Source organism: Ctenopharyngodon idella, chromosome 4 (assembly GCF_019924925.1).
Source record: "Ctenopharyngodon idella isolate HZGC_01 chromosome 4, HZGC01, whole genome shotgun sequence".
Taxonomy (NCBI): domain Eukaryota; kingdom Metazoa; phylum Chordata; class Actinopteri; order Cypriniformes; family Xenocyprididae; genus Ctenopharyngodon; species Ctenopharyngodon idella.
The window spans coordinates 26388315-26416108 of record NC_067223.1 but is presented as its reverse complement, the minus strand read 5'-3'; the positions used below and the strand labels follow the sequence as shown (position 1 = coordinate 26416108).

At 37.6% G+C, this 27794-nt stretch overlaps 4 protein-coding genes and 2 long non-coding RNA genes across 8 annotated transcripts in view; 5 read left to right on the top strand and 1 right to left on the bottom strand.

The window, feature by feature from the left end:
• The window catches only part of LOC127511131 (tripartite motif-containing protein 16-like), a 163417-nt gene that overhangs the window by 89867 nt on the left and 45756 nt on the right, over positions 1–27794 (bottom strand). The window lies entirely within an intron of this gene.
• LOC127511295 (uncharacterized) lies at positions 594–5653 on the top strand. The gene is made up of 2 exons (XR_007929976.1): positions 594–1534; positions 5287–5653. It is a non-coding gene; the product is annotated as an uncharacterized LOC127511295 (long non-coding RNA).
• LOC127511257 (epidermal differentiation-specific protein-like) lies at positions 4604–5534 on the top strand. The gene has a single exon (XM_051892071.1). The coding sequence runs from the start codon at positions 4698–4700 to the stop codon at positions 5214–5216; it is 519 nt and encodes a 172-aa protein (XP_051748031.1). The 5' UTR covers positions 4604–4697; the 3' UTR covers positions 5217–5534.
• On the top strand, positions 9257–14238 carry LOC127511213 (gastrula zinc finger protein XlCGF8.2DB-like). The gene is made up of 3 exons (XM_051891965.1): positions 9257–9309; positions 9882–9966; positions 12513–14238. Exons 2-3 carry the CDS (start codon positions 9882–9884, stop codon positions 13451–13453), a joined length of 1026 nt encoding a protein of 341 aa, XP_051747925.1. The 5' UTR covers positions 9257–9309; the 3' UTR covers positions 13454–14238.
• LOC127511293 (uncharacterized) lies at positions 17805–26967 on the top strand. Its single transcript, XR_007929974.1, has 3 exons — positions 17805–18699; positions 24415–24588; positions 24967–26967. It is a non-coding gene; the product is annotated as an uncharacterized LOC127511293 (long non-coding RNA).
• Positions 19184–21179, top strand: LOC127511259 (NACHT, LRR and PYD domains-containing protein 6-like). The gene has a single exon (XM_051892074.1). The coding sequence runs from the start codon at positions 20410–20412 to the stop codon at positions 21160–21162; it is 753 nt and encodes a 250-aa protein (XP_051748034.1). The 5' UTR covers positions 19184–20409; the 3' UTR covers positions 21163–21179.

The window sequence follows — 27794 nt, the reverse complement described above, 5'->3', positions numbered from 1 at the left end:
TGTGAAACGAGTCACTTCTCTCTGACTTTCTTTCCATTTTATATTCTATCTTATCTTCTTATATTCTAGAGTCATTCTAAATATTTATAAATAAGACATGAATTCAATATTACAGCTTCTCTTAACAAATCATTTGTTCGCTGTGTTGTTTTTATTCCTCATTTTCCTCAAGAGCATCGCACAGTAGGTAAAGTGGCCTGTCGCATGAAGATCTCTGTACAGATACTGCTCTATGTTGGGTAACGTGATAAAGTATCAGGAGTTAAAATCTGTACATATGTTGACGAATGCATAGGGGTCACACAACACGTTTGAGCTCTCTGAGGCAGAAGATGAACTCAAATGCAGTTTTATTGGCAGACGAGGTAAATAGCAACCATTTTGATGCAGTGAAAGAACAGATGATAATGGTGAATAGTGGCAGGATGTGAAGACAACGATCTACACTGTGCAAACCATGGTCTTCCTCTGCTCATGCCATGATATATATGATATATAATATATATACTCTTTAAAATACAAGGTGTAATGCTCACTCAATCTATAACTGGTCCGTATTAAGGCTGCCTGGAACTGCTGGTGTAGGATCGGTTTCTCCTACCCTGTACAGATTTTTTTTTTTCTTCCAGAACATTGATTTTGTGGTATTTCTGCATCTCAGTTAAGATGCTTCTTAGAGTTTAAAGAATTTAGTGGGTCAATTAACAGTATTTGGGATTTGGCCATTAACAGTAGCAACTTGTATCTGAGAGTTAAGTGGCAGTCAAAGTAACACAATACAATGTTTTTTTTTTGTTTGTTTTGTTTTGTTTTGTTTTTCACTTGGCATATTTGTGCTTTAAAAGGCAGCTCTGCACACCAAGTAAGTCACTGTTTCCAGCAGAGCCACAGGAAGCTGCTTCAGAAACACTCGTCTTCTCCAGCCTCTCTCTCCTCGAATCTTCAATCAAAATGAGCAAGATCATTGTTTTTAGCAAAGAGGCCTTCGAGGGCAGAACAGCTGAATTCAAGAACGATGTCCACAACTTAGAAGAAAAGGGCTTCAGCGACGTCATCTGCTCCATAAAAGTCATTGGCGCACCATGGGTAGCGTATTATGACAAGAATTTAGCTGGAAAGCAGATGGTGTTTGAGGAAGGAGAGTACGCCACCCTTGATGACAAAGGAAGATTTTCTTCCCTCAAGATAGTCACAGATGACCTGGACAACCCTGAAATCCAGCTGAATGTGAATTATCAAGGAAGAAGCGTGACCCTACGCAAAGAAGCCAATCTTCACGATATTGATTTCAGTGACGTAGCTTCTTCCCACAAAGTGAAAGGTGGTGTCTGGGTGCTATACAAGCACGTCAGTCATCGGGGTTCCCAGATTATTCCTTACCCTGGCAATGAAGTTCCCAACTATTTTCCACTTTCCTTCAACGATGTGGCCAGCCATGTGCGCCCCTTGCTGCCGAAGCCATAGACAGCATCATTCAAAGTACGCTTTCTGCAGCTGAAGATGAACTGGAATCCTTTTGGAAAGAACGAGGCAGGTGGTGGGGAATGATGGATCATGACAAGAAACGATGGCTCTGACTGAAATAAATCAGTAACACTTTACAATAAGGTTCATTAGTTAAACATCAGTTAATGTATTAACTAACATGAACTATCCATGAGCAATACATTTATTATTGTATTTACTAATCTTCATTAATGTTAATGAAAATACAGTTGTTCATTGTTTGTTCATGTTAGTTCACAGAGCATTAATTAATGTTAACAAGATTTTAATAATGTATTAGTAAATGTTGAAATTAACATTACCAAAGATTAATAAATACTGTATATGTGCAGTTCATTATTATTTCATTTTAACTAATGTAGTTAACTAATGTTAGCTAATGAACCTTATTGTGAAGTGTTACCAATACATCTGAAAAATAAAACTTCATGCAATCAGATTCAACCTTATCATTTAAGGATATCTGTGTAAAGACATGCTGTACATGTTAATTTGGCAAATGTTATACAACAAGGATGAATTTTATTAGAAAAAGTTTTAAGCTGCTGGTTGATTGGCTTCTGCAGCGATCAGTATCAGTAAACCTGTAAGACTTGATTTTCCTGCTAAGACAAAAGCTGAGATCAAACACCCTGCAATAAAACAATAAAACTCACTAATCTGGAGAGAAGCTCTCAAAGAATAGGACATCGCCTTGCCCAAACTTCTCTCCTCACTCATCTATACACCATACCCCTTGGTTTTGTAATGAGCAAGCAGTGTGTGGCCTACTTAAAGGTAAATAGATCAGCCTGCATCCTCTGAGTAAGAATCAGAACTGGCCAGTTTGTGTTCGTGAGATTCACGTATCCCAGGGCATGTGACTCTGTGCGGCATCGGGTCCCTAATGAATGAATAATTGAAAGTATGTGATACCCACAAAAATAAAGTATCTAAATTAATACATAAGCAATAATCAATTACTAGGGAGGGTTTGTGGAGTACGAGGGCTGGGAGGAAAGCTCCGCCCACAACTTCACCATGGTGGATGTGTTCGCTATGGTCGCTGGAACATTTTTGGGATTACCGGGTGTATTTGGTGACATAATTCCCCGGTTTTTCAGATCCCCACTGGTTCTGCCCAGCCCTGAACTTCCTGTTTCCCCGCTGGTTCCGTCCAGCCCTGTATCAGCTGTGATCCCTCCCACCTCCTATAACAGCCAGTTCCTCAACCCTGCCTCCTCTGGTACCCTTCAGCCCCTCTTCATCTCCTGCACCTAATCGTGTGGACCTGCTTAAGTGCTTCAGGCCAACAGCTTCGTCTAGTCCAGAGGATTCCCTGGCTCCACCTCCAGCCTCTGAACCCAACACTCCACCGTGGCCTGTCGACACATTGTTTCTGCCTTGGCTCCACCAGAAACTTCAGACTTACGACTCCACCGGGCTCCCTCATCCCACAGGCTCTGCCTTGGTCAGATGTCATCCTGCCTGCACCTTCGGTTCCACCTGGCTCCACCTTCCCCCTGGCTCCGCCTTCGTCCTCAGTCTCACCAGCTCCACCTCAGTATTCAGGTTTCCGTGTTCCACCTCAGATGCTCGTCGCCGCGGCTTCACCTTGGTCTCCAATGCCAGCAGCGTTGTGTGGGCTCTTCGGCGTGTTGGCTCTACCTGGGTCTCCATCTCCAGTGGTGTTTCCGTCAGCCATCCCCAGAGTGTTGCCTCTCAAGTCTCCACCATGGCTCCTCCCGCCTTCGACTCCACCTTGGGAGCTCCAACATCTGGCTTCTCCTGTTCCGGGCTCCCCCTTTGCTCCTCCCACACTCCACTCCTTCTTGGACTTTTGTTTTGGACTCTGTTTTGTTTTGCCCCTCTCTAGTTCATATATGCCTGTCATTTGACCCAGCTTGTCTAATCAGTCATCACGTTCACCTGTTCTGTTAATAATAACCTGTTCTTATCTATGTAATGTTGTGTTTCATTTAATATCCTGTATTATCTTCTGAGCTTCGTCATTAAAGACTATCCTACATAATTTTCATCTTCGTGAGTTTAACACAACCGAGTTGCGACACCTGAAGTACAGAAGAACTACTCTTAAGAGGTAAATGTGGTCAAACTTTGTGCAGTTCCTGGCTGTGTCCTTATTTCTAACAGGATCTCTGATCATTTCAGTCTGAACTAAACAGTTTGAGTCAAACATTTTAGCACAAATTGTTTCATGAATCTGTCACAATGTAATGCAGGCTTTGCAAAGAGTTAATTATTAAGCAAGGAGAAGTTATAATAATAATAGTACACTGGACTCAACAGTCTGGGTTTGTCCATAAGCCCTCTCTCTGAAAAAACAACTGAACATTCATTGTAAGGTCCAAATAAAAAGTAAAATGATTGTAAGAAATGTGCATTTGATGTGAAACGAGTCACTTCCTCTCTGACTTTTTCTATTTTATATTCTGTCTAACTTATTACACATATGCCTGCTTATGAGTCATTCTAAATAATTATAAATATGACATGAATACGAGATTACTGTCTCTCTTAATAAATCATTTGCTCACGGTGTTGTTTTTTATTCCTCATTTTCCTCAAGAGCATCGCACAGTAGGTAAAGTGGCCTGTCGCATGAAGATCTCTGTACAGATACTGCTCTATGTTGGGTAATGTGATAAAGTATCAGGGTTTGAAATCTGTCCATTGTGTTGAGGAATGCATAGGGGTCACATAACACATTTGAGCTGGTGCAGAACATTGATTTTGTGATATTTCTGCATCACAGTTAAGATGCATGTTATAATTTAAAGAATGTAGTGAAGTTGGTCAATTGACAGTATTTGGGATTTAGCCATTAACAGTAGCAACTTGTATCTGAGACTTAAGTGGCAGTCAAAGTGAAAACAATACGGTGGTTTCTTTTTTTTTGTTTTTGTGTTCTGCAGCCAGGAGCTTGTAACATATGGCTCATAGAGAGTTTTGAACTTTGTATTAGGCTACATATTTCTAGATACTGAACAGTAGTTTGAGATTTGATATGTTTCTCAGCTTCCACACCTACATGTACTATCATAAGCTAGTCAACGCCCACTTTGGTACATTTGTGCTTTAAAAGGCAGCTCTGCACACCAAGTAAGTCACTGTTTCCAGCAGAGCCACAGGAAGCTGCTTCAGAAACACTTGTCTTCTCCAGCCTCTCTCTCCTCGAATCTTCAATCAAAATGAGCAAGATCATTGTTTTTAGCAAAGAGGCCTTCGAGGGCAGAACAGCTGAATTCAAGAACGATGTCCACAACTTAGAAGAAAAGGGCTTCAACAACGCCATCTTCTCCATAAAAGTCATTGGCGCACCATGGGTAGCGTATTATGACAAGAATTTTGCTGGAAAGCAGCGGGTGTTTGAGGAAGGAGAGTACGCCACCCTTAGTGACAAAGGCAAGTTTTCTTCCCTCAAGATGGTCACAGATGACCTGGACAACCCTGAAATCCAGCTGTTCGAGCATGTGAACTATAAAGGAAGAAAAGTGACCCTACGCAAAGAAACCAATCTTCAAGACATTGATTTCAGTGACGTAGCTTCTTCCCACAAAGTGAAAGGAGGTGTCTGGGTGCTATACCAGCACATCAATCGTAAGGGTTCCCAGATTATTTCTTTACCTGGTGACGAAGTTCCCAGCTATTTGCCACTCTCCTTCAACGATGTGGTCAGCCATGTGCGCCCCTTGCTGCCGAAGCCATAGACAGCATCATTCAAAGTACGCTTTCTGCAGCTGAACATGAACTGGAATCCTTTTGGAAAGAACGAGGCAGGTGGTGGGGAATGATGGATCATGACCAGAAACTTGATTCGACTCTTGACTGTGATGGCAATCAGTCTGAAGAAACTTCATGCAATCAGACTCAATCTTATCATTTGAGTATATCTGTGTAAAGACATACTGTACATGTTAACTTGGCAAATGTTATATAACAAGGATGAATTTTATTTGAAAGAGTTTTTGGCTTGTCAGCTGTAGCAATCAGTATCAGTAAACATGTAATAAAATATAGTCTTGGAATTGTTACGGATCTACTACAGATCCTGTTGTATTTGATTGTATTTTCCCTGTTTGATGAGAGTGAAATATTGAAAAGGATTTTGGATTTATATTATGCTGAGAAAGAGACAATGAATGCTGTTTTACTCTCTTCTTTTTTTTTACATTTACATTTTTCATTTAGCAGATGCCTTTATCCAAAGTGACTTATAATTGAGGAATACAACAAGTGATTCATCTAAAGAGGCAATAAACACAAGAAGTGCTATTAATACAAAGTTCCAGCCATCACTTCAGAATAGCTTCTCACCCAAACATCAAAATAAACCAAATTAGCAAACAATCTAAAAATACATATCCGTAACATTGTTATCAGGAATCTAAAACACAAAGTTACAGTTCTATTAAACTCTGAAATCAAATTATGAATTGGAAGAATATCTCTAGAGTGTCAGAGACACAAAGCAAAGACAAATCCTGACCAAGTACAGGCTCAGCGAGCACAGTCTAGCCATCGAGACCGGCAGACACAGAAAGAGCTGATTATCCAGAGATCAAAGAATGTGCGTTCACTGTAGGACAGGAAAGATCGAGACAGAAATGCACTTCCTCCTTCACTGCCACAAATACATATCAATCAGAGACCTTAAACAAATTCAAAAACTCAATAAAGAACTTTACAGGCATGACTGAAACAGAACAAATATATGACAATGTTCTTTTTCATTCCTGATTTCTAACATGTACTCACAACCTTTGGCTGGTCTTGCGGCTGTCAGGGCAGAAACGAAAGTGGCTGCTCTCCGTATGTTTTTCAAGTCTCCAGACACGTTCATATGTAAATTGCGCAAGCTTATTTAGTTAATTAGATTGAAAGATCTCAAAAAAACCTTGCCCACCCATAGACCTTCCCTTTGAAGAAATCAGAAAGCTTGAAAGTGGACAAAAGAGACGGATTAAAATACCAGGTTGAAACGGGAATGTGTCTCCCTCGTCCACTTGTGATCCAATCAACCAAAACGCATATAATACCAGTTGGAAACAGGGCCTGAGAGACAGCAGGTAAATGTATGTATTGTGTCTGACCTCAGTGTGTTTCCCTACTGTCCACCACAGTAGGTGCGTTTACATGGACACTTTTAATCCGATTGTAATCGGACTAGTAGGACAATCAAAATGAACAACTCACATGTAACCACGTCAATCGGAATGATTTAGCCTGATCTGATTACAATTTCATTCGGATTGTAAGGAGTGGTTTATTCCTTTTGTAATCCGATCAAGAGGACATGTAAACACTTGGTCAGGTTGAAAACCGAAACTGGAGAGTACTACGCATGTGCAGTGACGTAGAAATAGCGTAATGACGTATGACGCACAGAACGAGCTGTGCTTCCCGTTGAATAAAGTGTCATATATTCTCTTTTCACTCATCGTCTGTGAAGTGGACCAGGATAAAGTCCCACTAGTCCTTGGGAAAACGCGCTTTTACTGCCTGATAAATACAAGCAGCACGACTCAACGGCCCATGTGTTTGTCTAATTAGGACATCTGAATAATGACACTTTTGTCTTCTGTAGGGCTGCTTTACAGCTGAAACTGAATTTGTCTCATATTTGATGAAGTTTCCATTATTAATTGATTGATATGCTGGTTTGAAACAATCTGTATTGTATAAAGTGCTATAGAAATAAAGGCAACTTGACATATCACTTTCATGAAGGCCATCAGTCCATTTAGGATTTCAGTCGCATCGGTTCAATTCAAGTTTATTTGTACAACGCTTTTCACAATACATATTGTTTCATAGCAGCTTCACAGAAAATGCATGTTTCAATGTTACAATCAGGAAGTCTTGTCTGGTACCCAAATCTGTATTAACAGTCTTCAATCAGCCAAGAAGTTGGCTGAGAAAGTCAGGGAAGAGCAGAGGCAGGAGACGAAGTAACAATGATATAAATGAGCAGAGTTTACTGAATAATCTTAGTTCTACCAGAAAGACTCGGGAGGCAAGATAACGTAACAATGTTATGTATTAACAATCAGCAAGCAAAATATTGTAAGATAAAGTTCTTTGGCGTAGGCCCTGTCCGTAGCTCACATCCTAAAGGGTTGCGGACTTTGCGTTTCCTGCCTGAAGATGAAGGCAGGGGTGTAGCCGACCCCCTGGGAGGTATGGACAGGGACCATCCTGATGGTGGTGGGGAGGATGGAGGTGAAGGTTGGCGTCAGTACCGATCTTTTATACTCCAAGTGTAAGATAATGATTGGTTAGATCTAAACTAATAGGTGACGTAACATTGAGTCTTCCTGGCAAAACTTACTCTAGAGCTTTCATTTGTGTAAGTTTCAATGCTTCATCTGAAAATCACAAATCCAACAAGTGTTATTATACCACAAGCAACAGCAATAGAAAATTACTGTTTCACAACATTGTCCTGTGACATTAAATACCTTGAAATGTTGATATAAATATACTTTGAAACCACACAATAATAAGATTAAATGTTAAATGATGTTATCTATCTATCTTAAGGAGCCCGAAACTGCTCTCCCTTTACTTATGAACCTACTGGAAGATTAAGGGGAATCTGGATATAAATTAAATGTCTCAAAAACTCATTTCTATCATTTAATTACTTCCCATCACAACTAATCAGACAAAAATATAAACTATAATGGGATGCAAAGCATATCAAACAGCTGGGAGTAATTCTAACTAAATAATATTCAGAACTCTAATGTAATAATTACAATTTTATTAATAAGGACATCCAAAGAGACATTGAAAATGGTTGACTCTACCTATGGAATTCAGCTCACGAATAGAGGTTGTGAAAATGAACGTTGTCCCGGGATTATTGTATCTTTTCCAAGCTTTACCAGTAATGATTCCTAAGATTCAGTTCAGTGCTTGGGACATGACGATTTCAAGATTTATCTGGGAGGGGGGAAAATCTTGAATAAGATACACAACATTACAGCTTGCAAAGGACAAAGGAGGATTAGCCCTACCAAATTTACTGAAGTATTTTTATGTTGCAAAAATTAGACCATGTGTATGCTGGTGTAACCCTAGCTAAACATCGAAATGGAAAGATATAGAACTCGCAAACCAGCGTTCACCTATATCTTCTAGGTGATAAAGAAAAAACACTGGCATCAAAAAAAAAGAAAAAAATCTAGATCAAATATCAGTTACTACACTTGAGATATGGTTTAAATTAGGTGAGCAACATAAATTAAATTGTTGAGATGGGTGGCATTTGATCATAATTTTGTACCCGATGTACCCTGACTTCAGAGTGGCATTCCAGACGTTATTTCCTAGAAGGAGGTAGGAAAAATCCATATTCCCATCTGTCTGGAACGCAGCATTACATTATTTAAACTCCGTTACATATATATAACACAATGTTAGCTATTGATTGTTGTATTTTTTTCCTTTGTTTTTGAGTCAGTTGCCCTTATGAAGGCTTAATTTTATTGACAAACTTTGTTTAGTGTATAGTAGTAAAATAATAGTTTTGATAAGCTAAATTTAGAAAAGAAAAAAAATGCATCTAACAAAAATGAAAAAAGTCAGAATCTCACATATTAATTGTGGTTCAAACTCTTTCATTGAGGAATACATTTAACTATGTATTCCCAATTCGACTTTGTATGCCGTTGATACATGTTTTATTATTTGCGTTTGTGATTTTAACGTTTGAACGGGACTTTTATTTTGTTCTGGTAATATGAGGTCATAAGGATGCGCCGCGCTCCTGCATTGTTGTGATTCGGCTGAAGAAAGGTTTGTGTTTTAAATATTTAAAGGGTTTAAATCGTTCAGTCACTTATAGTTTTTGTAAAATGAATTATATACCACTAAATGCAACGTAATGCTTTATATAACATTAATGAACATTATTTCATGTGAGTAAAGCGCATCCACACGTGAGTAACAGTCTTATTTCGCTCCATATATCGTTAATCAGTTTATTACAAACGGCAATTCGGTCACTGATTAGTAGTGACAAGAGAAACGCACATTTTTAAACATCGAGCCAAAGAAACCAAATGTTTTGCAAAATGATTCAGTGATTGAAAGCGCTCGAACATTAACGACACCTGCTGGTCAAACAGTGTAAACACTAACATGTGTAATGACAACTTCTACTAAGAGTAATTTATTAAATGTAATAAATACTAAATGTTTGTATAAATTGCATTTGTTTAATTAATTTGCAGTGCTAGTTTTGAGTGTTATTTTTTTAAGACCATTAACTCTACCATTGCGCAGACTACTAGAGCTAAAACTGATTGAGACGCACCCAGAGATTAAGTTTGAATGTGGTTTTTATTTCAATTATTGTTATCTTAAAGATGTCGTTTATTAAAGAGGAGAGTGAAGACGTGAAGATTGAAGAAACATTCAGAGTGAAACTTGAAGAAACTGAGGAACAAACAGGTTGGTTTCATTCTCAAATCTGAATTCAGTCATTTGATCCTTATTAAAAGCTCTACAGAAATGAGTGATATTTTTGAAGAGTGTCCTGGTTTATTTGACATGGAGCGGGTTATCGTATGGACAGACATGTTGAGATCACATGACCAGACAAATACTAATGCTGCTTCAACGTGAGAAGATCATACTTCCACGCTGGAAATTCATCATTACGACGTGTCACATATTAAATTAGGAAAAATAATTTAGAAGGAACCTAAACAAAACAATTATTTTGTTTAACATTGCACCCAATATCTACTAAAAATGAACCTTTAATTTCTATCACTTAATGATGCAACAGTATCTAACAAATACATTTATTTTGCATAAAATGAACTGTGAAATCTGAGTGATACATTTTATATTTGTTGTCTATAAGGAAACGCTCGCTGGTGTCTTGTAAGCAATAGTTTTTTTGTTTGTCTTTTTAAAACACCTTTACTAAATCTTAAATAAGAATGAAAGTCATTTGGGTGGCAGTACGAGAGTGAATTCAGTTTTTATGTTATTGTTAAATTCTTTATGTGGAAGCTAACATTCAGAGCCTTAGTTTATGAGCAAAATATTATCATATTAACATACCTGAACATAAATAGCAAATAATGGCTGGTAATATCTTTGTAGCTTCAGGTTTTCAGGGATCATGCATCAAATTTCCCCCCTGTGTTATGTTAGTAGAATTACATCAAAACGGTCATAATTTATACATAGAAGGCCATTTTCTACCCTGATGTTTGTCTAGACTTGGTGTGAGTGTATGGCTTTGGTGATTTTCTCTTAAGTTTTCTGTGTTGGGTGTCTTGATCCTGATGCTTCAGTCTAGTCTTGGCTCAGTGTCAGGCCCTGACAGCCATGCTTCCTACATTTCTGTCTGTCTTGTTTTCTGTTTGGGCACATTGTGGATGAGTGTGTGTTTCTGTCATGTGCCCTTCTGTCCTGTGTGCTGTTTTCTGTTGGAGCACATGGCTTTTAAGTGTTTGTCATGTTCTCCTCTGTCTTGTGTGTTTATGTGAGCATGTGGCTTCTGTCATGTCTGCCCTGGACCTTTTACCCTAGACAGGCTGGTTTTGGGGCTCAGCTTCTTCATACACAGAGCTGACATCGACGGACGGAAAAATGCGCCATTCAAGTCTTTATAGTGTTTTCCTGACAACTACAGACAGTTTGGAAGAATAAGTGCAAATGCAAATTAATATTTTTGGGCGCAAATGCGACCGTTTTAGGCGCGTTTCAGGTCTGGACCCCTGCTACATTTTGAGTCTTCGCCTCTCTCCCAGCACCCCCATCTGAGGTTCAGAGTTAATATCTAATTATTACCCAGTTATTGTAATGACTATTAAAAGTACATACATATGGAACATGACTATAAAATAAAGTGCTACCAAAATGTCATCATCAAAGATCTAAGTGCTCTCAGCGCAACACCAAATTGTAGGAAACAATGTAACGGTACATCCAGATTGGGATCTAGATGTGTGGAGATTTTTGGTCTTTTGTCTTGCCAGAATTAGCACAAGAAAATAACTAGCTATCTCATATTCGATAGCTTTAATACATTGTTAACCTGGAGAGCTGTGTAGTTTGTTCAGGTTGTGAGGAAATCTAAAACTCAGTATCATTGACATAACAGTGAAATCTAATGATAATGACTGCCAGGTAGGACTGTGTGATTAGTCGAAATTAAACTGCACACGATTTGGCAGAGGCTGGGGATTATTTTATGTGCAGCTTGTCAGTGAAGTACCGCTCTGTGATCTGTAGTAAATGCTGCTCCATCTGAAAGCCAGAGGGCACTCTTGCGCAGAAACTCCAAATATGCCCTGCCGCAGAAGTAGATAACACACTTCATTCCAGGAAATCCCTATGGGCATCATGCTATCGCTGTAGCTGAATAAACACAAGATTGAAATGCTTTGATTAAACATGACTAATAAACACACGACTGCCTTATTCTGTGTAAGAAGACACATCTCACAGAAGCTCATCAATTGAGTTTGGAGAAAAAACATTTCATTAAATGTTGTCTTTTGTTGGACAAGATGTTAATAAATGCTTCTCATGTTTGGATAGATGTTTGACGCGTTGCTTTTTCAAATACACATGATAAGCGAGTCAAACTCGCAGTGTTTTCAGATGGAACAGCATTTACTACTGATCACAGAGCCGTGCTTCGCTGACAAGCTGCGCATAAAAAATAATCGCAGCCTTTGCGATTTCATAATCACACTAAGCCAAATTGTTTAAGTGCGATTTCAATGTTAATTTTTTAATCGTGCAGCCCTACTGCCAGGGGAAGCATGTACAAGGAGAATAGCAGAGGACCTAATACTGAGCCCTGTGGCACACCATACTTGTGCTTGAGATGCCTCTGCATTTACACAAGGAAAGTAGTAGCGGTCGAGATAGGACATAAACCATGCTAATGCTTGTCCACAAATGTCAACATAATTATCAAGCTATCAAAAAGAAAGTGGTTGTTAACTTGTATATGTCTCTCTTCTCCTTAGACCTGATGCCACTGAAAGAAGATAGTGAAGTACTGGAAGAGAAAGATCAACATGAGAAACATCATGATTTCACAACTGGAGAAAAAACATTTATTTGCTCACAGACTGAAGAATCTTCCTCACAAAAAAGAGCTCAAACAGAAACTATAAGTTATTTCACCTGCCAGCAGTGTGGAAAGAGTTTCACTAAAAAAGGAACCCTTAAAGCCCACTTGAACATTCACACTGGAGAGAAGCCCTTCACCTGCCAACAGTGTGGAAAGAGTTTCACTACAAAAGGAATCCTTAAAGGCCACATGACGGTTCACACCGGAGAGAAGCCTTACACCTGCCAACAGTGTGGAACCGGTTTCACTCAAAAAGGAAGCTTTAACAGGCACTTGAGAATTCACACTGGAGAGAAGCCTTACATCTGCCAACTGTGTAATAAGAGCTTCACGACAGAACTAAACCTAAGGTATCATATAAATAGTCACACTGGAGAGAAGCCGTTCACTTGTGATCAGTGTGGAAAGAGTTTCAGACACAAAATATCCCTTAATAAGCACATGAGGACTCACTCAAGTGAGGACTGTTGCATATGTCATCAGTGTGGAATGAGTTTCACAGACAGAAATCATCTTAAGAATCATGTAAAAATTCACACCAGAGAGAAGCCTTGCATGTGCCATCACTGTGGAAAGACTTTCTCAAACAAAACAAACCGTGAGGTTCACATGAGAGTTCACACTGGAGAGAAGCCGTTCACCTGCCCTCAGTGTGGAAAGAGCTTCAGATTTAAAGGAAACCTTCAGACGCACATAAGAGTTCACACTGGAGAGAAGCCTTACACGTGTCTTGAGTGTGAGATGTGTTTCACATATCAAAGAGACCTGAAACGTCATTTGCGAACTCATTCTGAAAATACAGTGCAATGTTCCTCGATGTGGGAAGAGGTTTAGAAAAAGGAGCAATTCATTTGGACATTCACTCCGGACCAAACAGTTTAATTTGAAGTGCAATTTTATAAATGTAATCAATTTTCTTTTGCTGTCACACTTCAGAATCAGAAAGAGCTTTATTGCCAAGCATGTTTACACATACGAGGAATTTGTCTTGGGGACAGGAGCTTCTAGTGTAGAAGAAAGTACAGACATGGTGCAGACATACATGGGAATTACACAGTAGAAATTAAATATAACAATAATAGAAGAAACAAAAATTTTAAATAATGTGATATAATACAGTAGTAGAAATATAGAGAAAAAAACGTTTTAATGAATGAACAGATGTGACTTGCAAGCGTACAGTTTATGTAATTTACAAATGTTCAATTTTTAGTTTCAGTATTAGTTTTTAATTGTTCAGGCTAAATATAGCCTGCGGGAAAAAACTTGTGCCTTGCTGTTCCTGGCTGATTTTCTCATTCTGAAGGTGTAAAGATCTTGGAGGGTAGGCAGTGGAGAACCAATAATCTTCTCAGCCGTCCTGAATGTACGTTGTAGTCTCCTGATGTCTGATTTGGTAGCTGAACCAAACCAGACGGTTATAGATGAACAGACTCGATGATGGCCAAGTAAAACTCTGGAGCTGAAATAGTTTCAGCAACACATACAGATAAGTGAAAAATCATGCAGATGTGAGACACTATTTTTGTTATTGTGGAGTTTTAAATGGCTTGACAATTTAAAATGGCACAAGACAATATATATATATATATGTGTGTCAAATAAAGGCTATATTCACACTGGAGCTTAATGTGGACTAAATCTCTGCTCATTTTTTTTTTTTTTTCTCTTTCTGGTTAGGCTGTTAACCTTTTTAAATATGTCTCATATCAAATACACATCTGACCAGTGGATGCTCCTACACTCCACTTATTTTTATGTCATTTATTTGCATCTGTCACTTTGCCTTGAGGCTTTTTATTTGCTTTTGTCATGTGTATGTGAATCCCCAATGGCCACACCTGACCATCTCCTTTGCTAAAGTTTCAAATATTGAGCAGTTGTGGGAGACACCCTCTAATTTCTAAGGTTGTATAGAAGCGTCCTCTTATATTTTATTCAGTTTAACACCTCAAAATTAGTAGGTAAATTTATGTCTTCTGGCCCTTCACACCTAACACTGCCTATCTCGTAAGTTTTCCCATTTGGCTTTAACCTCATCCGCTGCTATGTGACCAGGAGGGGACATGTTTGGTTCACTTATTTTTCTCATGGCCACGACATATTAACTCGTGGGAACATGATAAGTTTACACATGATGTAAAGTCGTGACCTTGAGATTCTATGTTGAGGGAACTACATATTTTTCTTGTGGCCACGACTTCTTTATGTTGAGGGTACGACACCTATTTCTCATGGCCACGAGTTAAATGCGTAAAAAACCTGCACGACCATAGCAAGCTGGAATTATCAGAAATGGATAGGCCTATAAATGAGCAATATCACACTTGTATCCGTGCGACATGGCTGTATATCAGCACAGCTGTGATTCGGCCATAGGTAATCACAGCATGCCGATATACAACCATATCGCACGGCTACGAGTGTGCCATTGCGTTTATACAACAGTTCGACGGCATGAGCATGTAAATGAATGAGAAATAACAACAAAGTGTCTTTAAAAACCCTCTTTTGTGCACAACTACTTCCTTCCGCCATTGATTCAAATCTCAAGTTGACAGTTTAACAGTTGAGCCCAAGCCTCTGTTACTAATTTTAAAACGTCACTTTAGAACTAGTAACGAAGGAACATTGAGTCGCTTCATTGAAGCTTATTGTTTTGGAGACGGTAAACACACAATTGCAACGATATATGATTTATATGTGTTCTTCAAGCCATGTCGGGTATTTTCATAATAATAGATTATATTTATAATGCAATGCTAATCATCATTGCCTTTATCATTGTGCAGATTAGGCTACTAAAAATCATATATTATTATCATAATTGTTGTTATTATTATTCTATGCAGCCCTACATGTAGGTGCAACAAACCTGGTGTTCTTTGTATTTTTTGTTTGTGGACAGAAAAAAGTGATATTGTGGAATGTTATTAAAATTTAAAATAATGGTTTTCTGTTTTAATATACTGTAAAATATAATTTCTTTCTGTGATGCAAAGGTGAATTTTCATCAGCCATTACTTATTCATCAAAGAATCCTGGAAAAAAATATCACAAGTTATAAAAAAATATTGATAATAAATCAGCATATCAGAATGATTTCTGAAGGATCAGGTGTAGACCGTAGTAATGATGCTGAAAATTCAGTTTTGCATCACAGAAATAAATTATATTTTAAAGTATATTAAAATAGAAAACCATTATTTTAAATTGTAATAATATTTTACAATATTACTGTTTTTTCTGTATTTTTGATCAAAAAAATGCCGGTTTGTTAAGCATGAGACTTCATTTAAAAACATTAAAAATATTAATGTGCCCAATCTTTTCACCGGTACATACAAACCCGATTAAAAAAAAAAAAAGTTGGGACACTGTCCCTGACAAAAAAGGAATGCAATGATGTGGAAGTTTATTCAGAATACAACATAGATGACATATCAAATGTTTAAACTGAGAAAATGTATCATTTTAAGGGACAAAATAAGTTGATTTTAAATTTCATGGCATCAACACATCTCAAAAAAGTTGGGACAAGGCCATGTTTACCACTGTGTGGCATCCCCTCTTCTTTTTATAACAGTCTGCAAACATCTGGGGACTGAGGAGACAAGTTGCTCAAGTTTAGGAATAGGAATGTTGTCCCATTCTTGTCTAATACAGGCTTCTAGTTGCTCAACTGTCTTAGGTCTTCTTTGTCGCATCTTCCTCTTTATGATGCGCCAAATGTTTTCTATGGGTGAAAGATCTGGACTGCAGGCTGGCCATTTCAGTACCCGGATCCTTCTTCTACGCAGCCATGATGTTGTAATTGATGCAGTATGTGGTCTGGCATTGTCATGCTGGAAAATGCAAGGTCTTCCCTGAAAGATATGACGTCTGGATGGGAGCATATGTTGTTCTAGAACTTGGATATACCTTTCAGCATTGATGGTGCCTTTCCAGATGTGTAAGCTGCCCATGCCACACGCACTCATGCAACCCCATACCATCAGAGATGCAGGCTTCTGAACTGAGCGCGGATAACAACTTGGGCTGTCCTTGTCCTCTTTATTCCGGATGACATGGCGTCCCAGTTTTCCAAAAAGAACTTCAAATTTTGATTCGTCTGACCGCAGAACAGTTTTCCACTTTGCCACAGTCCATTTTAAATGAGCCTTGGCCCAGAGAAAATGCCTGCGCTTCTGGATCATGTTTAGATATGGCTTCTTTTTTGACCTATAGAGTTTTAGCCGGCAGTGGCGAATGGCACGGTGGATTGTGTTCACCGACAATGTTTTCTGGAAGTATTCCTGAGCCCATGTTGTGATTTCCATTACAGTAGCATTCCTGTATGTGATGCAGTGCCATCTAAGGGCCCGAAGATCACGGGCATCCAGTATGGTTTTCCGGCCTTGACCCTTACACACAAAGATTGTTCCAGATTCTCTGAATCTTTGGATGATATTATGCACTGTAGATGATGATAACTTCAAACTCTTTGCAATTTTTCTCTGAGAAACTCCTTTCTGATATTGCTCCACTATTTTTCGCCGCAGCATTGGGGGAATTGGTGATCCTCTGCCCATCTTGACTTCTGAGAGACACTGCCACTCTGAGAGGCTCTTTTTTATACCTCATGTTGCCAATTGACCTAATAAGTTGCAAATTGGTCCTCCAGCTGTTCCTTATATGTACATTTAACTTTTCCGGCCTCTTATTGCTACCTGTCCCAACTTTTTTGGAATGTGTAGCTCTCATGAAATCCAAAATGAGCCAATATTTGGCATGACATTTCAAAATGTCTCACTTTCAACATTTGATATGTTATCTATATTCTATTGTGAATAAAATATAAGTTTATGAGATTTGTAAATTATTGCATTCCTTTTTTATTCACAATTTGTACAGTGTCCCAACTTTTTTGGAATCGGGTTTGTAATTAATAATAGGCCTATACAAAATTTTGTTCACATGCATGCATGAGATCACAAAAATCATGTTTTCTGTTAAGAGTGGACATTACATGAATGTTAATACAATAGTTTTTCTCTCACACATACCTGCCTGAAAGGCTCATTACGCAGGTATTTGTCTCCTCAGGTGTGAATCACAGCATTATTCATGAAGATTCACACCCCCACGCATATTGCCTTTGTAAACAAAAAGTGTCTTACAAAATTTGTATAAATATATTGTTTTATGTGAATGAGTATGCAGGGTGCTTTTCACATCATTTTGAAGCAAAAACTCAAGGCTTCAACATCCAATACTCAAAAGTCTTGTGGATACATATTTAGTATTTGATTTGTGGCCTTATTTCAGTGACTTATTTTTTGTTTTTTTCAATAACCACGCATAAACGTTATTCTCTCAAAAATACAAACATGTACATACATGTTGCTCACATATTATGGTAGCCTAGTTCATGCTGAATACAGTTTAATGACACTTTTGCCATTCATATGTTTATAAGCAACTGAAAAAAGCACAAATGTCAGTTCATGTCAAAACAAAAAAGGGAAGAGGAGACAGAACAGGAAATTTTGTTGGCTCATGACATCACAACAATCAAAGGGGAAAGCACTCATTTCGATCAGGCAGCTACATCAGGAATATGTAAATGAACAATTTTGTGTGAATTCTACTTCACAATACATATATTTAACAGTATAATTTATATACCTGTTACACAAGCACCTAGTTTGTTTTATTAATTTTATCTTTAATGAAAGTTTCTATCTTGTATTATTTCAGTCCTGATTTTTGAATGTTGCTATAAAATATGTCAGTGTAAACGAAAGCCAGAGAAGCTGTTTGGGTCTTTGATTAATGTTCCTGATCATGTGACTAATATGCAATTGTGCCTTATAATGTAGCTGTTTGGAAAACTCTTGATGAAAGGACAGATGAAGTACAACTTTTTTTCTCTTCATCTGGAATGACCATTCATGTTGCTCCCCCTTTCCACAGCATCCTTCTGTGATTGGATTTCAGTCTAGAAACAAAAGTGAAAGGAGAAGAAGAAAAAGAAGTGATTCAGTTCTGAGGCTTTAAACCTGTTAACACTGGATATTTAAACGGCCGCATATTCTGTGGTAAGTTCAGAACTTGTTCTTCGTGTAAACATGTTGTCATAAAAAAATTATCTGCTGTTTGATTTTTTTGCTTTTCCTTACATGGGATTTCAAACATGGATCATTATATTTCGACAGTGAACAGCTGTGACTAAAATGGCAAAAATGTCAACAACTAAAATTAAATTATTTTTAATAATTACTCAGATTTCCTCAGATCTTTGTTATATATAACATTATAAAACTAATTAAGAAAAACATCATGTATAATTGTTTTATATTCAAATATTTCTAGATCCTGTGACATCAAGTTAAACTGTATTGAGTTTGACTTGTATTGCACTGAATTTAAAGTTAAGAAAAATAGTCCTAAATGGTACCAGATTACAGTTGTTTTTTTGTAACAATAGCAGAACTATTGGTGCTAAATAGAACAGTTTTTATAAGGTTCCATGAAGAACCATGATTTGAAATGTCTGTATAGAGCTTTAATTATGCTGTAAAGAACAGTATTTATGTTGGATTTTTTAGATTGATTATTTGAATATCTGCACAATCCTCTATGATGTTTTCAATACCCATGATTATGTGTCCGTTTTGGTGTGACAGTGTCGATTCTTCTACAGATCGTGTAGGTTTTTGTATTTTCAGTTCCTCTTTGCACATGATGTGATTTGGGCATGTGACAGTGTCTGTCTTTTTTTCTGGTCTACCAGCTCACTCCATCTCTCATCTGCAGTACATTCAAAATTCTGCTGCCAGAATATTAACTTCCACTAAAAATGTGCCCACATCACTCCTATCCTATTTAATCTTCACTGGTTGCCTGTATCATCTCGTGTTATATACATTCTCCTGCTCACCTTCCAGTCACTTAATGGTCTTGCTCCCTCCTATCTTTCTGATCTACTCTCTCCCTATATTCCTTCCCGCTCACTCCGGTCTTGAAGTTCTGAACTTCTTTGTGCCTAGGTTCTGTTTATCTTCAATGGTGGCAGGTCTTTTTCTGTCATGGCACCCAAACTTTGGAACTCGCTTCACTTGGCGCTCAGAACAATGACCTCTTTCAGCGAATTTAAATCAAAGCTAAAAACATATTTGCTCACTCAACACTATCAGTTATAATGTGTATTCTTCTTTAAATTATATTTCTCACCCGGATGTCACCAAGAATGTAGACAATACTACTAATCGCATTGTGTATTTGTGTATTTGTCCTATATGTATTCCCTTTTCTTTTCTTTTTTTTTTTTTTTGCCTACTTTCTGTGTTGTCTTCATGACACAATGTTATGTTTCTTTCCTATGATTTAAAGTTTACTCAACTTCTATTATATCATAAAACTGCATTATCCATGACTTCTGGACTGGGCAAATGTCCATCGCCCATTTAATTGTTACCTCTTTATTGATTATTTGTTGTATCATGGTACCTTGTAAAGTGTCCTTGAGCCTGGGAAAGGTGCTATATAAATTAAACATAGATTATTATTATCAGACTCACATCAGGCAGGACAAAACTGAAGCAGTCCTGCAGACACACACACTGGAGACTGGAGACCTGAAGAGAGTCAAAGACCAGCACAAAACCAGCATGAAGAACAAGTATGAGAGATTATTTGAGGGAATCAAAGTGCAAGAGACTTGAACCCTCCTGAACAGGATCTACACACAGCTCTACATCATAGAGGGAGAGAGTGAAGGAGTGAATGAAGAACATGAGGTTTCACTGATGGAGAAAACAGCCAGAACACAACACTCACAAGACACTCCAATCTACTGCAATGACATCTTTAAAGCCTCACCTGAAACAGGATGTGAGGAGAAACACCAGATCAAGACTGTTCTTACTAAAGGCATCGCTGGAATTGGAAAAACCATCTCTGTGCAGAAGTTCATTCTGGACTGGGCCGAGGGAAAAGCCAATCAGGATGTAGATTTCATGTTTGTGCTTCCATTTCTCGAGCTGAACTTGATCCGAGATCATCAATACAGTCTTCACAGACTTCAGCTGGACTTTAATCCTGAACTTCAAAATCTGGACTCAAAGATTTATGAGGAGTGTAAAGTTGTGTTCATCTTTGATGGTCTGGATGAAAGCAGAATCACACTTATGTTTTTAGATGCTCAAAAAGTTTCTGATGTGACCGAGACTTCATCAGTGGGTGTGTTGATGTCAAATCTCATGAAAGGAGAGCTGCTTTCCTCTGCTTTCATCTGGATCACCTCCAGACCAGCAGCAGCCAATCAGATCCCCTCCGAATACATCAACCGTCTGACAGAGATTCAGGGATTCAGTGAGCCTCAGAAGGAGGAATATTTCAGGAAGAGAATCAGTGACAAGCATCAAGCCAGCAGAATTATCTCACACATCAGAAGAACAAGAAGCCTCCACATCATGTGCCACATACCCATCTTCTGCTGGATCTCAGCCACTGTGCTTCAGAAGCTCCTGAAAGAAGATCTGAGTGCAGAAATCCCTTAAACTCTGACTGAAATGTACATCCACTTCCTGCTGATTCAGATCAACATGAGAAATCAGAAGTATGAAGAGAGAGATCCAGAGAAACTGCTGCAGTCCAACAGAGAAGTGATTGTAAAACTTGCCGAAGTGGCTTTCAATCAGCTGATGAAGGGCAATGTGATGTTCTATGAGGAGGACCTGAGAGAGAGCGGCATAGATGTCACTGATGCCTCAGTGTATTCTGGGATTTGCACTGAGATCTTTAAGGAGGAATCTGTGATTCATCAGAGGAAAGTCTACAGCTTCATTCATCTGAGCATCCAGGAGTTTCTTGCTGCTTTCTATGTGTTTTACCATTATGTAATGAAAGATGTTGACACATTGCAGTTTATTGATGTAGTGCATAGTCTGCATAAGGAAGCAATAGATAAAGCCCTTGAGAGTGAGAATGGACAGCTGGATCTGTTCCTGCGGTTCCTGCTGGGCGTCTCACTGGAGTCCAATCAGAGACTCTTACAAGATCTACTGACACACACAAAGAACAGTTTAGAGAGCATCAGGAGAGCCACACAGTACATTAAAGAGAAGATCAAAGATGGACATGGACTCTCCACTGAACAATCCATCAATCTGTTCCTCTGTCTGCTGGAGATTAAAGATCAGACTCTGTCGAGAGAGATTCAGGTGTTTGTGAAATCAGACAAACACTCAGAGAAACTCTCTCCTGCTCACTGCTCAACAATAGCCTACATGCTTCAGATGTCAGAGGTGCTGGATGAGCTGGATGTTCAGACATACAACACATCAGATGAGGGGAGAAGAAGACTGATACCAACTGCACAAAAGTTTTTTTCTAAATGGAATTGCAGTTTCTTTTGTTGTACCAAGTAATGCATCTTTAGTTTATTTTGATTAGAATGTCTGTGATCTGTGTCTGATTAGAATGGGGTGTAATTCATACCGAAAGTTTTTGGGGCTTTTATTTCGGCACATGTGCACTGGTCAAATGCATTGTTTTAACCATTGCATGTGCATTACAACTTCTGTGTGTGCCGAACTTAATTTAAAACTCAGAGTTTTATATATTTCTTAGATCCAACAACCGATCTTCTAAACTGCTTCTTTCAGTTGATGCATGAATAAAGCATCAAAAACATTAGGCTAGCTATTTGTAGCTTTGTAACTTTTGAGCTTTAAAATTCTGTTAAATTTATCACAAAATGTAAACAATATAAGTACCATTTTGACACTCTTTAAGTGACTTAATAGGCCACTGTAGTTAGTCGACTTAGTTCAAGCTGGTGCAAGGAGCACGAGTGAACTGTCACTCTTTTCCGCTTTACTACTATTTATAGCACAAAATTAATGTGAAAGAACTTCAGAAGGTATGTTTAAAGATACTGTATAACTTAATGAAATGCATCATGCCTCATGTAATTGTTCACAAGCCATTTTACTGTCTTTACACGGTTGATTGAGCAATGTCACATAATGCTAAACACATCAGGAAAGCCATATTCAGTGTCCATTTATAGCTCATTACTTTGTAAGAAAGATTAACTCTAGAGAGAAGCGCATTCGGCTTAATTTATGTGTTATATATTTGTTTTATTTGACTTTTAGTGATGTATATTTTATTTATTACTAGAGCTGTGAATGTAATGCGTTAATTAGATTAATTAATTATGGAAAAATAACGTGTTAAAATTTTTAATGCAATTAACGCACTTGCCCCGCCCCAGACCTACATAGGTCACCTGACATTTCATACAGTTGACTGATGATGAATATGATGCAGGGTAACAACTCGCTGCATGATGAAGCCTATAGAATACAGTTAGAATGTCCATAAAATTCAAGATATGAAAGGCGAAAGGCAATCGATTTGAACCCTTTGAAGCGTATGACAACACCGGTAAGATCAGAACGTTCACTGCTGAATTCAAACGTGCTTTCGAGCTTTGGCTAGCGCTGAGCCAGAGATGGACGTGCTCAGTGCATTTCATATCACAACTATACAATGTTTTCAACTACATAAAATTTATTTTAAGTTTCAGACATTTAAATAGACATTAAATAGACTACTAACCAAAAATTAATTTTGTTAAATACACACTGATGTTTATGGAAAGCGATAATAATAGGCTAATCCTTTCTTCAATAAAAATATGATGACATGTTTCATATCAGATACACATTGTGCAGTTAACTATAAAGTTTACTCTGTTCTTTTCCTAGTTCACTGGCCCATTACTTTTATGTATTTCAAGAGAAATTGGTGAACTTAGGCTTTAATCCAACAGATCCGATTCTGAGCTGCGGTGGCAGCACCCATCGCACGTTATAGATAAATTGACATGATTTAAAAGACAAAACACATTCAAATATTTGACAGTAGGTGCCATTTTATGTTTCTGCTGGTTGGTGCCCACACTCAATAACCGAGTGCGCACACGTAATATCTGAGCCAGAGTAGAGCCATGAGGACACTATTGAGAGTGCGCGAGTTTTGTGGAGAGATTCGTGCTGCACATTGGTGCACTCTCACATTAATGTACAGTATTATAGTACATTGATGTGCCCTTGGCATGCGTCATTAAAAAAAAATGCCATAGTAACTGCCTCGCGTGAACTATAAAAATGAAAAGAATGTCGCATCTGAAAGCTGCAGTCTTTTTTTATTAGTTAAAATGAATGTAGAATATCTCATATTTCTGCTCAGTGCCTATAGCCTATAGTTCTCAGTTCTCTTAGTGCTCAGCGCCTATAGTTCAAGATAGGCTATAGTTAACAAGTTTGTGAATATTTTGAATAAAAAAGGAAAAACTAAATAAAAGTGATACATCTGTCATACAGCGCTATTGCGCTTGTGTGATGCGTTGCCCCCCACATTAATAATAAATATGCGCAAACTTAGTAACCCACCTTTCTTGGAAGCCTTCAGTAAATTAACTTCTTCTAATTCTGGTCACTGTTACACACGCAATGCGAGAGTGGATGTCTGTTTATCACAGCTGACATGCAACAAAATAATGCTTCACGAAAAATAAAGCGCAGATGATGAACGAATGAATCTCCCTCTTGCTCGTTCTGTCTCCTCGACCGTCATACGCCCCCTAATACTGATTGGTTACACGTTTGTTGTTGGTGTCAGCCATAGTTTTTTCAGTAAACCACCATTTAACCACTTTTACAAGGTTGAAGTTGATATTATTGAAACACAAGTTGTAGAATGAGTTTAAGAATTTATTTTTGTGTTTTACTCTCTTTCAGTTTTGCTGGCTGTAATCTCACTGGTCAACATTGTGAAATTGTGTCTTCAGCTCTACAATCCTCTAACTCTGTCCTGAGAGAGCTGGACCTGAGTAACAATGGAATGCAGGATTCAGGAGTGAAGCTGCTCTCTGATGGACTGAAGAGTCCAAACTGTCAGCTGGAGATACTGAGGTGTGTAAGAGGGATAATACAAAATATATAATATAATATCCCAGGTGGGGAAAAAAAGTACACTTCTATAATGTACTTAAAGTGCTCTATTTTCGTGCACTAATTTTGTACTTAATATACTAAAATTTCTTCTTTAGTACTTCTTAAGATAATCTTAAGGACATCTAAGTGTACTTAACTGTGCTATTTTGAGACACCATGAAATATGAACTAAAATATGCTTTTAATATACTATCTCATTTAAAGCACATTTTAGTTCATATTTATTGTTTTTAGTTCATATTTATTATTCTATTTGAGGGGAACAGAAAGGTCAAATATATGAAAGATCATCAACCATATCCTGACCATCCAGAGAGATTTGCTGATATTCCTCAGGTTCTGTGTCGAGAGAGTCTGACTGGACGCTGTTACTGGGAAGTTGAATGGAGCCTTAAGGATGCTGAACAGAGCTCTTGGGCTCGTATAGCAGTGGCCTATAAAGAAATCAGCAGGAAAGAAGGGACTGTCTGGATACAATAAGAAGTCCTGGTGTCTTTTCTGCAATAGTAATGGATTTGCTGTCTGGTACAATAATGTCATCAATAACATACCAACCCATTTACCACAATCTAATAGAGTAGGAGTGTATGTGGACGTGTCATCCGGCACTCTGTCCTTCTACAGCGTCTCTGACACACACACACACACTTATACACATTTAACACCACATTCACTAAACCCCTCTATGCTGGATTTAAGGTTTTTAAGTCTGAACTGTCTCTGTGTCAAATTGCACAACAGACACACAATTGAGAACACCTTCTACCTCCACCATAATCTTGGCATATGGTTATAAGTGGAAAAGTTGAATGTTTGAATATTGTATGAATTTAGCTACAGAAATAATGTAAAGACAAAATTTAGTACATGTGCTTGTAAAAGTATTTTAAAACATGAATGTGTCAAATGATGTATATTCTGTCTTAAAGGAACAAATGTGAATGTAAGAACCTTCATTCAGAAGGTTCAGGGTTCATCTATTGAGCTTTCTGTATCTTTTCTGTGAAGTTCCTCCGAATAGATTCTCAGTCATCAATGGCGATTCTAGTGTTGGATTCATCTGTTGATTCTCATAAATGTCAGAATGTGCAGATTTTACTGTCTGGTCCATAAGCAACTGTAAATATAAACTGTGTAAATAATGAAGCTCATCAAACCTTTCTGGGTTTCAGTTTTACGTATTTTACATTATCCAGATTTTTGTGATTACTGATTGTTGCACTACAAACATTTGCACTATACAGATATCTGCACTACCACTATACCAAGTGACTTTTATGTTCATTGGATTCGTTGTTTGGATTCAAAGGACTATTTTTAGCTCATGTTCACACTTGTTCCATGGGCTGAGAACTGTTTATCTATAGTAAATTTCTGTCAAGTTTTGTACTATTTTCTGTTAAAATAATTGTTTGGTAATCTGTTTATTGAAATTGCATTTTCTTTTATGGGTTAAATGTTCTAATTCAAACATATGAACAGGAAACAAAGCTCTAAAAAACTAGAAGAGATTAGAAAACAACATCAAACTAAAATTTAAGTCAATTAAAAACAAATCTATATACGAAAAGACAATTTAAATACCAAAGTAAACAAATATAGTACTAATAGATATATCTAGATCAATAACTATAAAAGAGTTTAAACGAGGGGTGTCCAACCCTGCTCCTGGAGATCTACCGTCCTGCAGACTTCAGTTCCAACCCAGCTCCAACACATAATTCACTTGTATGGGTAGTATTTTCTTTCATATTATAGTATATTTGCTTGTTTTTGATTTACTGCCATATATTAATGATTGCTATGATGTGTTATCTACTTTTAAGTAATACTAAATATGCTTGCAAAAAATGCTAATGTTGTGTAAACTGCAACGCAGAATGATGTAGTAGAGATAAGATGAAATGTGTAGATGTTCATGAACTGATTGTAACCAACCTGAAAGGGTAACAAGAAGGCACATGAGCATGAAGAAAGCATGTTGCAACCTAAAGCTGAGGTGAGCCAAATGAAGACTTCAGTGAAGAAGAGGAAGAGTGGGTGTAGGTGACAAAGGAAGGACGTCTGTCTTAGTAAGCAAGAGATGCAGAGACTGATATGCTTACAACAGGAAGATTGAATCATAGATCAGTTGATGAGTAATATGAATTTGCAATGTCCCAAAAAGTAGTATAAAAGTCTGAGGAGTAAAAGGCCTCCTCACATGCTGCCTAACGAGCATCTCCAATATTGCTGGATAAAGCTAGGTTATAGAGCTTTTTAACTTAAGCTGATTTAAGTTTTATTTTGCATTAACTGCTTTGTATTTTAACCAATAAAAGAGATATTTTATTGTTACGTTTGCCTTCCGTGAGACTTTACTTATAACTACAAACTGAGCCTCGATAAAGATCAACCACAAGGTAGTCTTCTACGTCATTCCTGAAGGACTTCGGCGGGTGAGTATCTTATGGTTTAGACTAGATTGGACTAACCTAACCCTACCTGAATAATCCTAGGGTTAAAAGGTGTATAAAAAATTGCACAAAAATTCAAAAATCTTTGGGAGATATCACTGAATATTTATTTAACAAATAGCAAAAATAAATTACCAGTACAACTGGCATAATTAACTTTTATACATAGTTATACATATATAGACTGAAAGGAAGATTAGAAAATATTATTTCGAAGAAATGTTCAGCATTTGCACTGGTTCATCTCTTTATCTCATGTTGTGAGAGCTGTGAGTGGAGGGAGAGGAGTGTTTTGTTCTGAATATGTTTCTTCATCTTTTTGTCTGGATTATTTTGATCAATGCTGTATAGTTGTGTTTTTCAGTGTGTTACTCCATAATTACTTAGTTTTGAATTTCTAAAAAAAAGAAAAAAAAAAGAAAGAAAGGCTATTATTTTAAATGAAATGATTATTGTCTTTTATTGACAAAATATTTTAGTTTGTCATGTATATTTTTTGATTACATCAGATAACATTTCAAGTTGCCATGTTCTGGTGGTAAATGTGCGGGCATTAATGTAAGTTCATTTATATTTATATTTACCTATTATACTGTGATATATTCGCACTTTGATGTCGCAACTGTATATCAGATCGTTTTTTCAGTTTTTTTCATGTAATTCGCGTGCGTGCATATTGTTAGTGCCACAGCAATATACGCAAATAGA